At 40.3% G+C, this 12,779-nt stretch overlaps 1 protein-coding gene across 1 annotated transcript in view; it reads right to left on the bottom strand.

The window, feature by feature from the left end:
* LOC111146661 (cadherin 17) overlaps nucleotides 1-12,779 on the bottom strand; it is a 107,529-nt gene that overhangs the window by 52,044 nt on the left and 42,706 nt on the right. Inside the window, exon 2 of the mRNA XM_022502306.1 lies at nucleotides 942-1,012. Coding sequence (XP_022358014.1) covers nucleotides 942-989 — 48 coding nt within the window. The 5' untranslated portion in view covers nucleotides 990-1,012. The remainder of the gene's footprint in view (nucleotides 1-941; nucleotides 1,013-12,779) is intronic.

Genomic DNA, 12,779 nt, shown 5'->3' with positions numbered 1-12,779 from the left:
TGTGAACTGTAGCTCCCTGCCCCACCCCCAGGAGGAAGGCTCTGCTAGGTTTACGAGTTTGGCTCTATTTCATTCTATAAATATTCTAAATAGTGAGGGCTCTAGAGGGCTCTCAGGAACTCAGAATTCAATGTTATTTTGGGGTCCCAGAAGAAAGGAGCCAAGATTTGAGGTGTGAGGATCTAGTAACTTCCTTCTAAGAGAACCAAACCCTTCCCCATAAGCTTGCTTCATAACACAATGGATTGTTGGGCAAGTATATGATCTTTGTGAGCCTCATGAATAAAACAAAGTTGGCACCCCACTATCTACCCAAGATTGGGGGCTGGGTCTCTCCAGGTTCGATCCAGCTCCAACCTGTAGAAGCCTGTCACTGAGAGGGTTGGCTCCACAAACGGCTAAAGACAACTCTGACCAGAAAACTCCAAACCATATATGGGAAGAAAAGCACAGAGCAGAACAGGGTTGAAAATAGAGAAAATGCTTTTCTTAATATTTCAGTGGTACTTTTTCATGGTCAAAGTAAAAAAAAAAAAAAAAAGCCAAGATTAAGGGAAATAAACTAATATACACATACATACATAGATTATATATACAAATACACTTATACAAATACTAATTCATGCCTCAGTATACTTTTCTTTCTAGTTCTCTCAGCTATACATGAAGGTCTAAATATGATTTAGATTTGTTTTGAACCTGGCCCATTAAGTGGTACTGGCTTTTAAGAGCTGAGAAAAAGTACCTTCCTGGTTGAAGGATAGAGATATGGCTTGTAGCCATTTCACTGTAAATACCACATTAGGACAAACTACAGGTCCTTTGTATACAATTTAATTTTGACAGACTTTTTTTTAAGTCATAATAATTACGGTTTCCCTGATATGAGGTAGAAAACATCAGAAAATATTCTAGTAACTAAATAAAGAACATCTTCTTACCAAATAAAGCATAAGGAGACACAAGCAATTCAGTTGGGCTTGCATCATTGTAGTTTTCTGTACTGAAACTCCTGTGAATAAACCAGAGAATAAAAGCAATTAGTTACCAGTCTGTTAAAATCACATCTTTCCAGCCAGAAAGGATCACTGGACAATATCCAGTTATAAGACAGCTTCTTCTCTTTGGGGAATAACCCAGTCTTCCAGAAGCTTCACGATACCTCATGCACAGGAACCCACAAGTCAACATCTCAAAGGAAGCTCATGGTAATTCCATTTCTTTTTTTTTTTTTTTTTAAGATTTTATTTATTTGACAGAGAGAGGGAAATCACAAGTAGGTAGAGAGGCAGGCAGAGAGAGAGGGGGGAGGAAGCAGGCTCCCTGCAGAGCAGAGAGCCCGACTTGGGGCTCGATCCCAGGACCCTGGGATCATGACCTGAGCCGAAGGCAGAGGCTTTAACCCACTGAGCCACCCAGGCACCCCGGTAATTCCATTTCTTTAACTGCTTCACTTTATTATAATCTTCTCCATTTACAGGTCTTAAATGATAGAAAAGAAGTATAGTCTTTACTTTTATTATACACACGAGAAAGATATGTTTTAGCAAATGCCAGAATAACTAGATACTAATATTTTAGTGTTTCTGATGCAAAGCTGCAAATACATGAGATTCCTCATGCAGAAAGAACCCAAGAATGTTCAGAGTCCTTCATTCAAAGACCTCATCAGCCAGACTTTGGTCTTCTAAACATTGTTGTTAACTAGGCAATACTCCTAAGGAAAAAGTGTACTTCTTATTACTCCAAAAGCAACTAAATAAGAATCCAAACTCTGTCCTTATTCTCTTCTGCTCAGTATTATTTTTTTCTTTCTGGAGGTTTCACATTTTTTAGAAATTGTAACTTTCACCCTGAGATACATCATGACTAACTGATTTTAAGCTCTGATATAAATTTTCCACATGGCCTATAAAGCAAGGTTGTTGCCTGTCATAATACTGGACTGCCAAAAGAATACCAAAAATCGACAAAATGAGAAATGCACTCATTTCACTAAAATTCCAATCACTTCATTATCTCTAGGGATTAAGGACCATCCTGTTTCATCTTTTTCTTTCTTTCTTTTTTTTTACATTTTTCTACATTGAATTTTTTATTATGTTATGTTAGTCACCATACAATACATCATTAGCTTTTGATGTAGTGTTCCAAGATTCATTATTTGTGTATAACACCCAGTACTCCATGCAAAATGTGCCCTCCTTTAACTTACTGATATAATCAGCATGAAAAAGTGGTAAATGGTTACTGAAATTCAAACCACTCTAAAAACGTAGTCCTTGAAATTTTTTAATTCTTTACATTTGGATAGCTTATATTTGAACTTGAAAAAGTTCATCCCGTTTTAGCTGCACAAATGCCACAAATGCCCTGGAGATAAAGATAGAAATAAGCATTTATTAAATATCAGCTATGAGGTAGATACGGGGAGGGGCCTTTACAAAGAGTATATGTTCGGTGGACTCTGAGTCAGAAAGCCTGGACCAGAAACCCAGCTCTGCCTTTTACTACCTGTGCTGTCATGGTTATACCACTTAATTTCCCCATGCCTCAGTTTCCTCAAACAGAAAACACACACCAATTGCTCAATAATAAACGTGTAAGTGTCTCGCAGAAACAATGAGTTAGGAAATGTTATATTTATTTTATATAGAAGGACATGAAGGTTCAAAGTTAAGTGATTCGCGCAGTACGTAAGTAGGAAGAAACGTTACCCTGCTTCCAGCCAGACCTATCAGATCCCAAAGACCCAAACCTCTTTGAACTCGTTCTATGTTACTGTACAAGGTGTGGGAGCTGCAGAGATATGGACGTAGGCACAGAGAAATAGATATGCAAAATGTATATATTGTTTCTACATGCTAAGTCCATGAAGCAACCTTTCCCAAGGTTCTCTAACTATTTTAAGGAAGAGCTAGGGTTAAAACCCTTAAGGACAGTCAGATTCATAAATTCTGTGAATGTTTAGAAATTAGCTTTTGCGACAGAATGAATTTGGTCGTTGTGTTCAAACATCATTTTAGAATTGGCTCATTATTTTAAACACAAACAAGATATTTTTCTACTGCTTTCGACTGCTGATGTGGTATGGAGACACATGGAAATAAATAACAATGCCAGGCTCTAGCATAATGCATTATGAAATATGTAAATGAAGAAATTATTCACTCTAATTTGTTTTTGTTTTGTTTTGTTTTGACCTTGCAAAATGCACGTGATTAGCTTCTAAGAGAAGCAGGAATAGAGACACTAATGGCACATTTGGGGCTCAGTCTTCTCAAACTCCTCGGCATTCAAGAGCTTTCAAATACTGGTCCCCAATTTACTCTTCCAGCCTTCTCTCCCACTCCCTCCCCGCGCTCAGTAACGCAGTCTACCCAGATGGACTCTGCACCCTGAGCCTTCCCACCTCCCTGCTTTGACACTTGCTGTCCACCCCACCCAGCACAGGGCCAGCTGAAAGAGATGCACCGTCAATATTTGCATCAGGAAGTTGGACTGAGCTTGTCCCTCCTCACTTCTATGCATACTACTTGTCATACCTTACCTCCTAGGTCCAACTTGTTCGTTGATTTTAAAAGCATTGAATTATTATAAAAAGCTTCTCTGTGTTAAGCTGTGGGATAACCAAATAAGGGGTACAGAGTCTGCTTTCAAGGAGTTAGAAACCAAATCCTACTTCCTTCATGAAATCTTTCCTGATTTCCAGCCACAAGTGTCTTCCTCTCAAGCCCCTCGTACCAGCATTTTTTAAAAACATTTATTTATGTATCTGTGTTATCACCTGTGCTAGAAAGCAAAATCTTTCAAGGCAGAGGCCTTATTTTAAAAAGTTTTTTGAACCTCTCACAGCTTGTCATGCGATGCCTTGCATATAGTAAGCCCTCAACAGATGTTTGTTAAACTCTAAAACATTTTAATTATCTAACAGTGATAGCCTATGAATTTACCCAGTCTTTAAGAGCTTCCAGAATAAACATAAAATGTTCAAGGAATCTAATTTGAGATTTAAAGATTTGTTTTGATGCAAAGTCACAGATTTTTATTGTTGATGAAAAGGGTCGCCTTTCTTTTAAATACGCTAACAGATTTCTGCGCAGTAAATAGGTTAAGAACTGGTTGATAGATATCATCTCTCCTGGAACTGCTTTTTCAGTGCTTTTAATCTCCCAAAGACATATGTACTGAACGATAGAAAAACACATACAAATAAAATAAATGCCTTATTTTAGTCAGATGCTCAGGCCACCATCTGGGATGTTTTAAGGAATCAGAAAAGTGAACATAGCAATGCACCTCTCCTTTATTTGGTCATTTACAGTTAGTCTCATCCCTCACAGAGAGGTTTCCAGGGGGAAATGGTGGTGATTGCTTTTTCCACCTCCATACCTAGGTTTCCTTGATTCATGTGCAGACCATTCTACAGTGCGGTACCACTGTTGAGAGCATGGACCCCGGAGTTCGACCAGCCGGATCCCTCATGGACTTGTGTCTACTCTTCCTTAAGCAGGGATGATCAGGGTGCCTCCCTGTGAGATTTATGGGGTTCAATGAGTTCCTGTTTTGAACAGCATTTGTTAAATAAAAATTCATTCTGCCACCCCCGTGTGCTTTGCCAGAACTTTGAACATTGTCCTACGGAATGTCTCCTCCACAGTCCCCGGTTGTCGGTGGCCCTGACAATGAGACAACCCAAGAAGCAGCCTTCACGGCAATGTCCTCACCGCCCAGTGAAGCAGTGAGGCAAAGCCTTTATCTCCAGGCATATGGGCAAACCATGCTAATGCAGGGATTATGCCTGAAGGGAATTTTAGCCTCTTAAACAGGCCTTGCCTCTATTTCCTCTTTGCATGGACATCATTCCACTAATGGGTGTCACATCCTGGATCATACTATTGCTGGAGGGAAAGCACAGCTTATAACTGAAACCGCCTAAAACTACCAAGCCACACGCACTTGGTAGATTTCCTCCCCAACACCACTTGGAAAAGGACTGGAGCACGTTTCCAGATAATTCAGTGATGTTTTATCTGAACTCCCTGAAATGGTTGATACTACCATCTGCTAGGAATTTGTGCTGTTGTTGGGGTTTCCCTCAGGCCCAAGGACTGAATTCAGACAGTTTCTATGGCAACTATCTGAGAGGCCAAGCACATCCTCAGCAACACAGGTCAAAGGTTTTTTGAGGGGTGGGGAAGGAATTTTGAAAAGCCACCACCACTTGATTTTAACCGTGGACCACTGACAAACACACAGTCAGGGCTGCTGGCCTTGTTGCTTTGGACTCATGCCCTGATTCACCACAGCCCACAAAACACACATCTCCCGCACCCTGCATCTGGGTCCAGCCTGAACAACAGCGCAGAAGCAGATAACACTTATTGAAAACGACTTGTCTGGCACCTGCTGCGACTTCTCTTTGTGTTACCTTACTGATTTCTCATGGGAACCCTATGAACCAGGGACTATGGAAACATGTGCCTCTTAAAGAGCAAAAATCAAAAGGTGAGGATCAAAGAAGTTGAGAAATTTGCCTTAGATCACACTGCCTGGCTAGTTTTACACCTGTGCTCTTATTCATAAAAATAACAAGACATTTGGTATCACTTTATCCATTACACACCTTCCAAAAATTCAAAAAAATTCTCTTTTTTCTTTCTTTGTTCCCCCCCCCTTTTTTTTTTTTGAAGGAGAGAGAGTGTGAGTAGAGGAGGAGCAGAGGGAGAGAATCTCAAGCAGACTCCACACTCAGCGTGGAGCCCACCACAGGCTCAGTTTCACAACTCTGGGATCATGACCTGAGCAGAAATCAAGAGCCAAGTGTTTCAACAACTGAGCCACCCAGGAAACCCATTTTTTTTTTTAAAGATTTGATTGACTGATTTGAAAGAGAGAAAGAGAGCATGAACAGTGGGGCAGAGGGAGAGAGACAAGCTGACTCCCCACTGAGGAGGAGAAATTTGGACACAGAGACACACCGGGAGGGAAGACGATGTAGACCCATGGGGGAAGATGGCCATCTACAAGCAGAATGGAGGGGCCGCAAACAGACCCTCATAACCCCCAGAAGGAACCAACCCTGCTGACACCTTGACTTTGGCTGTCTAGCCTCCAGAACTGTGAAACAACATATTCCTTTTGTTCAAGCCACCCCCATCTGTGGTACTTTCTTACGCCAGCCCTAGCGAACTCTTACCCCAAGGAAGTCTGGTTTTGAGTGAGAAAGGCACCACCCTTGCAGGATAGAGGTGGCCAGAGACAGGCCTGTGTTCAGTTATCACACATGCAGTGCCCATGGCATCTCAGGGGTCCCCTCAAGGCTTGATTAATTCTCCTACTGGGTTCCAATTCCTCCAAGAGGCATTTTTAGACACTCTTGTCATTTCCCCATTTATCTGAGTAAGGACATGGAATTCCTACATCCCAGGTCTCTAAACCTTCAATAACTCAACACACAAGCATCGATTTTTTTCTCCCCATTGCAAAAGCTCAATGATAGGCAAACCTTAAAAAGACTTAGTCATCTCTCATCCTTTAAAAAAAAAATAGAAGGCATTAAGGGCTTTGAATTCAAGTAATTTACCCTGCTCGAAGGTTGAACTATGCATTTCCAAAGAACAAAGAAGGTGCAGGAGGAGAGGACTAGAAAATTTGTTTTCAAATATCATAGGTGATGTGCGCAGGAGAGGATGTGACTAGAATTCATAATACCACCAGGACCAAACAGCACTACATACCCTGTGCACCCTCTATTGTACCTCTGCACTGTATATTGCTAACATCAGCATAAATTATAAAGCAAGGCCAAATAGTAATAAAGATCAGATTAAAAAGCCTGCTCACACCGTTGTTCATCAAGTAAAGTTCAAATCAATCATGCCCATCTTTTGGGTCTCACTCACAAATCTCTGGCACCAATTATATCTTTTACGGTTTAGAAAAATCACAGGAAGATCTGACCGATTTGCACTCTTGACAAATTAGAGACCCAATTAAAGTGGCCATTAATAAGCTTAGAAATAAACAGGCAGGCATAAAAGCAAGGCTGCTGTCTTGCATTTCAGACTGATTTTGGAGGAAGAAAGACAAGCAGGGAAGGGGGTCCCCCAATGCAACACACAAATGTAAGTCTCTCACTAAGCTTTTGTAATACAGATGTGCCAATTTTTTGGTATATGCAAATCTGGATTTACACACATACAAAATTGAGGGTGATTATTTGTTGTATCGATAGGTTCATGGTCAGATGAACAAGATACATGCACGCCCCCCCACCAACAGGACTTATAAAGTTTTAAATCTATATGATCAATTTAAATACAAATTACTACCATAATTATTCTTATTAAAGAAAAAAGGAGATCTAAGGAATATTTTGAGACCTGTGTTCAAGCTTATCCCTGGCTAGCTTACATTCCACCCAACACTCCCTGGAAGTGAGTGAGGGAAGGGGAAGCTCCCCTCATAGCCACCCAGAGTGCCCAACCCTGAACAAAATGATAGTTGGGGGAGGTCAAAGGAAAGGAGGTGCCCTCATGGGAATAGGTAGCTATCTAGCGGTGGTGCTTCCCTGACATTTCAAGCAGCCTGGCAGCAGGGATGTCAGTGCTAAATTCCCTCTGGTGTCCAGGTTTACACCTCAGAAACCCCAGGAGGAAGCAAGGGAAGAATTTGCTTTCCTCCACATGTCAGAACATCATAAGGGCCTTCCCTGGTCTAAAGAGGAAGATGGGAATTACTATTTCTCATAAAAGATGGCTTAATTATTTTTGACAAAGGGTTTCCTCATGTATTATACAATAGTTATTTTGACTTATAAAGCATACAGATCAGCATTTTTTCAAAATAATAAAATCACACATTCTGTCCTTAGAAAATCAGTATGAGGTAAATCTGAATTAGATTTCATCCCATCAGGTTTAGATACAGAGATTAAAAACAAAAAACAAAACAAAACAAAATCCCCAGACACTTGCTATAATACTAGCTCATTTATAAAGTAGCCCAGAGACAAGGATTCTCCTGACAAAAATGTGCAGTCGTGAGGTGTGACAGGTTCAGTTTCCAATCCCTGTAGTTAGATCATAACTGACTACTGGGATGGGCAAGAGAATCAAAGAAATATAAATTTAATCCTATCTCCATAAAGAACACCCCTATGCCCCTATGATACCTCACTCATGAGTTAGTTTTGTATAGTTGAAAAAAAAATTTTTTAGTTAGCTAGTATTTTATGAGCATGTACCAAGTTAAGCACCTTGGACAACTTATTTCATTTAAATAGCACAACAGTCCTGTAAGGTAGGTACTGTTGTCATCCTACAGAAAGGAAACTGAGCTCAGAGACTTTGAGGACAGGGTGTCAATCTGACTGCAGAAACCAAGAACAAAACCCTCCCTCTGAGGAAGAGGTGCTCATCCTTAGTTTAAACATTCTTGAAGGGCACAAAATCTACCATTTTGACTGCTCTTTGTCTTTTGCAAGAACTCAAGTCTTAATGTTTGAAGATAATTAAAGTGTGGTAAGAAGTTATTGATTCAGACTATCATGGATGAGAGGATTCACAGTATTTGAGTCTTCCAGAATCTTTTAAGAGAAATTGAGTTTTCTTTGTGCCACATACACAATAACCAGGTAGAGCTTGGGCTGTTATATATGCTTAAGTGAAAAATCAACTTCTTTAGTACTTCAACCTTAAGTATATATGTTTTTATTACATTTATATTTAGTGTACCTCCATAAACATTTCTGTTTGTTCTCACAAGTAACAAATAGGTAGATAGATATTCCTGTAACAAACTGAGGTACTTTTCTCTTGTTGAATCAATGAGTAGACCACAGAATGAGCCCCAGTCTAAGTTTGAGATAAGGGATTTCTGAATGAATGCCAACAATTAAATCTATATATGCCTATCCATGTAAACTAAGACCCATAAAAGCATCTGTATATAGGCCTTTGGAGAAAGGGACATGATGATTCATGCTCAGCTTTCCATCTCAGAGTCATCTCTCTTAACATGGAAGAAAAGTGGGGGTACATTCTCTTTTCCAGAAAGTTCTTTTGACAACAGATTAGGAAGTTTAGTTTCTGCCAGCGTATATTTTTCTTTTTATAAAAGAGAGGAAAAAGGGGTGCCCAGGTGGCTCAGTCGGTTGAGCGTCCCACTCTTGATTTCGGCTCAGATCATGATCTCATGGTCCTGGAGTTTGTTGAGCTCCTCATTTTGCAGGAAGTCTGCTTGAGGATTCCCATCTTCTCCCTCTGCCCCAACTCCCATTCACAAGCGCTCTCTCTCTGTCTTTCTAAAGTAAATGAAAAATATCTTAAAAAAAAAAAAAAAAAGAGGAAGAAGGGAGGAGGCACAGGAAATGCAACCTTCATCTTGAACAGCAATGACTTTTCCCAGGAGTCATCTAGGTAAGTTTCAAAGGACACCACACCCACACCTCACCAGAGGACTTATCCAGTTGACCCTTATACAGCTCAAGGGTTAGGGGCACTAAACCCCTGTGCACTCAAAAGTCTGCATACACTTCTGACTCTCCAAAACCTTAACATCTAATAGTCTACGATTGACAGGAAGCCTTACTGATAACATAACCAGTCAAATTAACACAAATTTTCTATGTTATATGTATTATATATTGTATTCTTACAACAATGTAAGCTGGAGGAAATAAAATCTCCGTCTCCTCACGACTCTGAGATCATGACCTGAACTGAAATCAAGAGTCTGATGCTTAGCCAACTGAGCCACCCAAGCACCCCTAACACTTGAACTTTCTAAAGGTGAGGGGAGCTAACATTCATTGAACATCTACCCCATGCAAGCAATATATTGAACTTTTTACAAGCATATTTAATTTATTCTCTCATACTTGGTTAGGCAAGTATCTCCATTTCATAGATGAGAAAATTAAGGACCAGGGAGCTTAAGCAATCTGCTCAGTGCCCACTGGCCAGTAAATGATGAAACTGGCCTAACCCATCTGCCCAACCCTGAAGACTCATAAACTCTACACCCTGCAGTCTGCAATAAACCCTCACTCAGCAAAAGATACTTCACTTCCTGGTGAGAGCTGAATAATGTCCATTTTCCTTGTCACCTGAATGTGTTTTCTTTTTCTTTTAAACTATTTTTCACTTGCCATCTAAGTTTTTAAAGAAAATTAAATCAATAAAATTTCAGAGAATGCATCATCCTTCCAATCTACAGCTGAGGAACCCCCCACCCCATGGCAGAGGGCATCTGTCTCCAAAAGGTCACCCATAATAAAGAAAACAACCAAGACCGAGGCAGAAGCTGGAGCTTTGAAGACACCATGAGCTGTACACAACTTGACATCTCAAAATGATCACTTGTCAGTGGATGGAACATCCACCAAAAGCTGACCAACACACACAGCAAGTTTTTCTCTCCCAAGTAGGAAGGCAGGTCTTTCTCTCTGGTTTCAGTTCTTACATCCAGTACTTTAAAGAAAGGGTTTCTCTTCTTCTATGCATTTCCCCTCCCCCACTGGGTCCCAGACAATCGCATTCTCTGAGAAGTAGATAGAATGCTCATTTGTTGAATACCACATCTGAGAGATGACAGTTTGTAGGAATGAGATTCCAGCTCTGATTTCTAGAATCCAGAGCCCCAGGGCATCTTAGCACTAGGCACTTCTAGATTTTAATAGCAAGGAATGGATATAACGCTCATTTCAACATCCCCAAATTCCATCTTTCCTTTAATCCCACTGTCAACCTTGATCCAAAGAAGCCACTTCATTAAATAAATTTATAAATTGGGGAGACTAGTGAAAAGAAACCGAAAAAGAAACTGTGCTCCATAGGTAAAATTTGTCACACCAAGAATAAACTATCCTTCCCTTCGCAGCCACATAGCACCCTTCAAGGAAATAAATTTATCCAGCAACTTCTTAAGTACTCTGCCTTCACCATCTATTTTGTCATTCACTTCTTCAAGTACCTTAACAACATAGTTAAGACATGCCAACACTTACCTTTCTGTAAGTAAATAACAAAATGGTTTTAAAAGTTATTTTCTTCCATTCAGCTGATGAGACTCTTGCTGGGGCTTGAGAATCTCCCCGGGAGAACACTCCCTGTGCACTGCTGTTGGCCCAGCCTCTCCCCTCACCTTCCGTCAAACATTAACCATCAACTGGCTTTATTGATTCTCAGGAGTCATCAGATGTCATAAAAGTTATCATTATATTCACTACAGAAAAGAAGTGGGTTTGTACCAAAAGAAGCCATCCCACACCCAATACATCTCCAAGCAGGTGTCTGAATTTTTGAATGCAGAGAAATAAATTAGAGACAAAAAGAAATTTAAGTGGAGAAACTTTCTATGGATCCAACTGCCCCTAGAGTTTGTGCTCCATGACATCAAGACAGCTTGCCATATTTTATAGACCTGACATTTAGCATAGTGTCTGCCTAGAAGACACAATTAACAAATATTTGTAAATTCCATCTCAAACACAGAGTGCAGGGCATTACTTCTGAGAATGAAGCAGTTCACTGATAACCAGCCCGGAGAGACAAAAGAAATAACTCAGAAGGTGTAGCCAAAGATGTAATCTGGCAGTGCCTGCTTCTGAAATTCAAGGGTCCTCTTCAAAGTCTGCGTGAAACGACCAGTAGTCGTCTCCCCTGCTGCCAAACACAAACAAGTCCTTCACAATTCTCTTCACAATTCTGAGAAGAGATTTGCCTAAAAAGCAAGTTACTTCTTCCACTCAAAATAAGGTTTGCAATTAAACAATAAAAGCCAATAGCCCCAGATTTCTTAAGTCAAGTTGTCCTTTAGACTGACTTCTGATTTCCATCGTTCAGTCACTCTGGAAATTCACATTGGAGAATCAATGTCACTTTTGTGTCAAATGTGTCACACTTGATCCTGATTCTGTTGACCTTCTGATATTCATTTCTGGGCTTCTCCTGAGCTGTGTTGTGCTTTCCATTTGTGTCTAGGTGTGCATAACGCAGGGAAAGAGCAAGAGCACAACCCACTGTCTAGATGGACTTGCTTCTCCAATCTCTTAAGAAGCCCGGATGGCTCTAAGCCTCATCTATCTTGAGAACTTCGAAAAGGAAACCATCTCGTCATATGCCAATGGTTTAGCATACTCAGTGGATCACAGGTCTAGGAAAAATCCTTCTCCTTTGTCTCACAGCCAACATAACTGTATAAGGAAATGAGATCCGCTGAAGCAAGGCAATTCGCAAATTCACGTCTCAGCCCACCCGTTAGTTAAATAAAATGACCTTGTTCTGTAAAATCAAGTATCTTCCCTTGTATGTTTCACTTCATGAAATCAATGACAAGACTCTCACCAGCACTGCTCTAAAAGGAGTTTGCTTCTTTAGAAACTTTTAAATAATGTATGTAAAAAAGAACTTTTAAATCTATAATGTGGTTTCTAAAGATTCTATTTGTTTACTTGAGAGAGAGAAAGAGAGAACAGGGGTGGGGGAGGCAGGAGGGAGAAGCAGGGAGCACAATGGTGGAGGGGAGGCGGGGGCTTGATCCCAGGAGGCTGGGATCATGACCTGAGTCAAAGGCAGATGCTTAACCAATTAAACCACTCAGTGCCTCGTTATAAAGTGTTTTTTAAAAGTATATATATGTATCACTTTTAGTCATCCTTTCTCAGCAATAATAATACAACTATGTTCATGGCATATTGGCTTATCAGGTTTTTTTTTTAATTATATTATGTTAGTCACCACACAGTACTTCATTAGTTCCCGATGTAGTGCTCC

This window comes from Enhydra lutris, unplaced genomic scaffold, assembly GCF_002288905.1.
Source record: "Enhydra lutris kenyoni isolate GAN:26980312 unplaced genomic scaffold, ASM228890v2 scaffoldscaffold14, whole genome shotgun sequence".
NCBI lineage: Eukaryota > Metazoa > Chordata > Mammalia > Carnivora > Mustelidae > Enhydra > Enhydra lutris.
The sequence above is the reverse complement of the archived record's forward strand: the minus strand, read 5'-3'. Positions and strand labels throughout refer to the sequence as shown.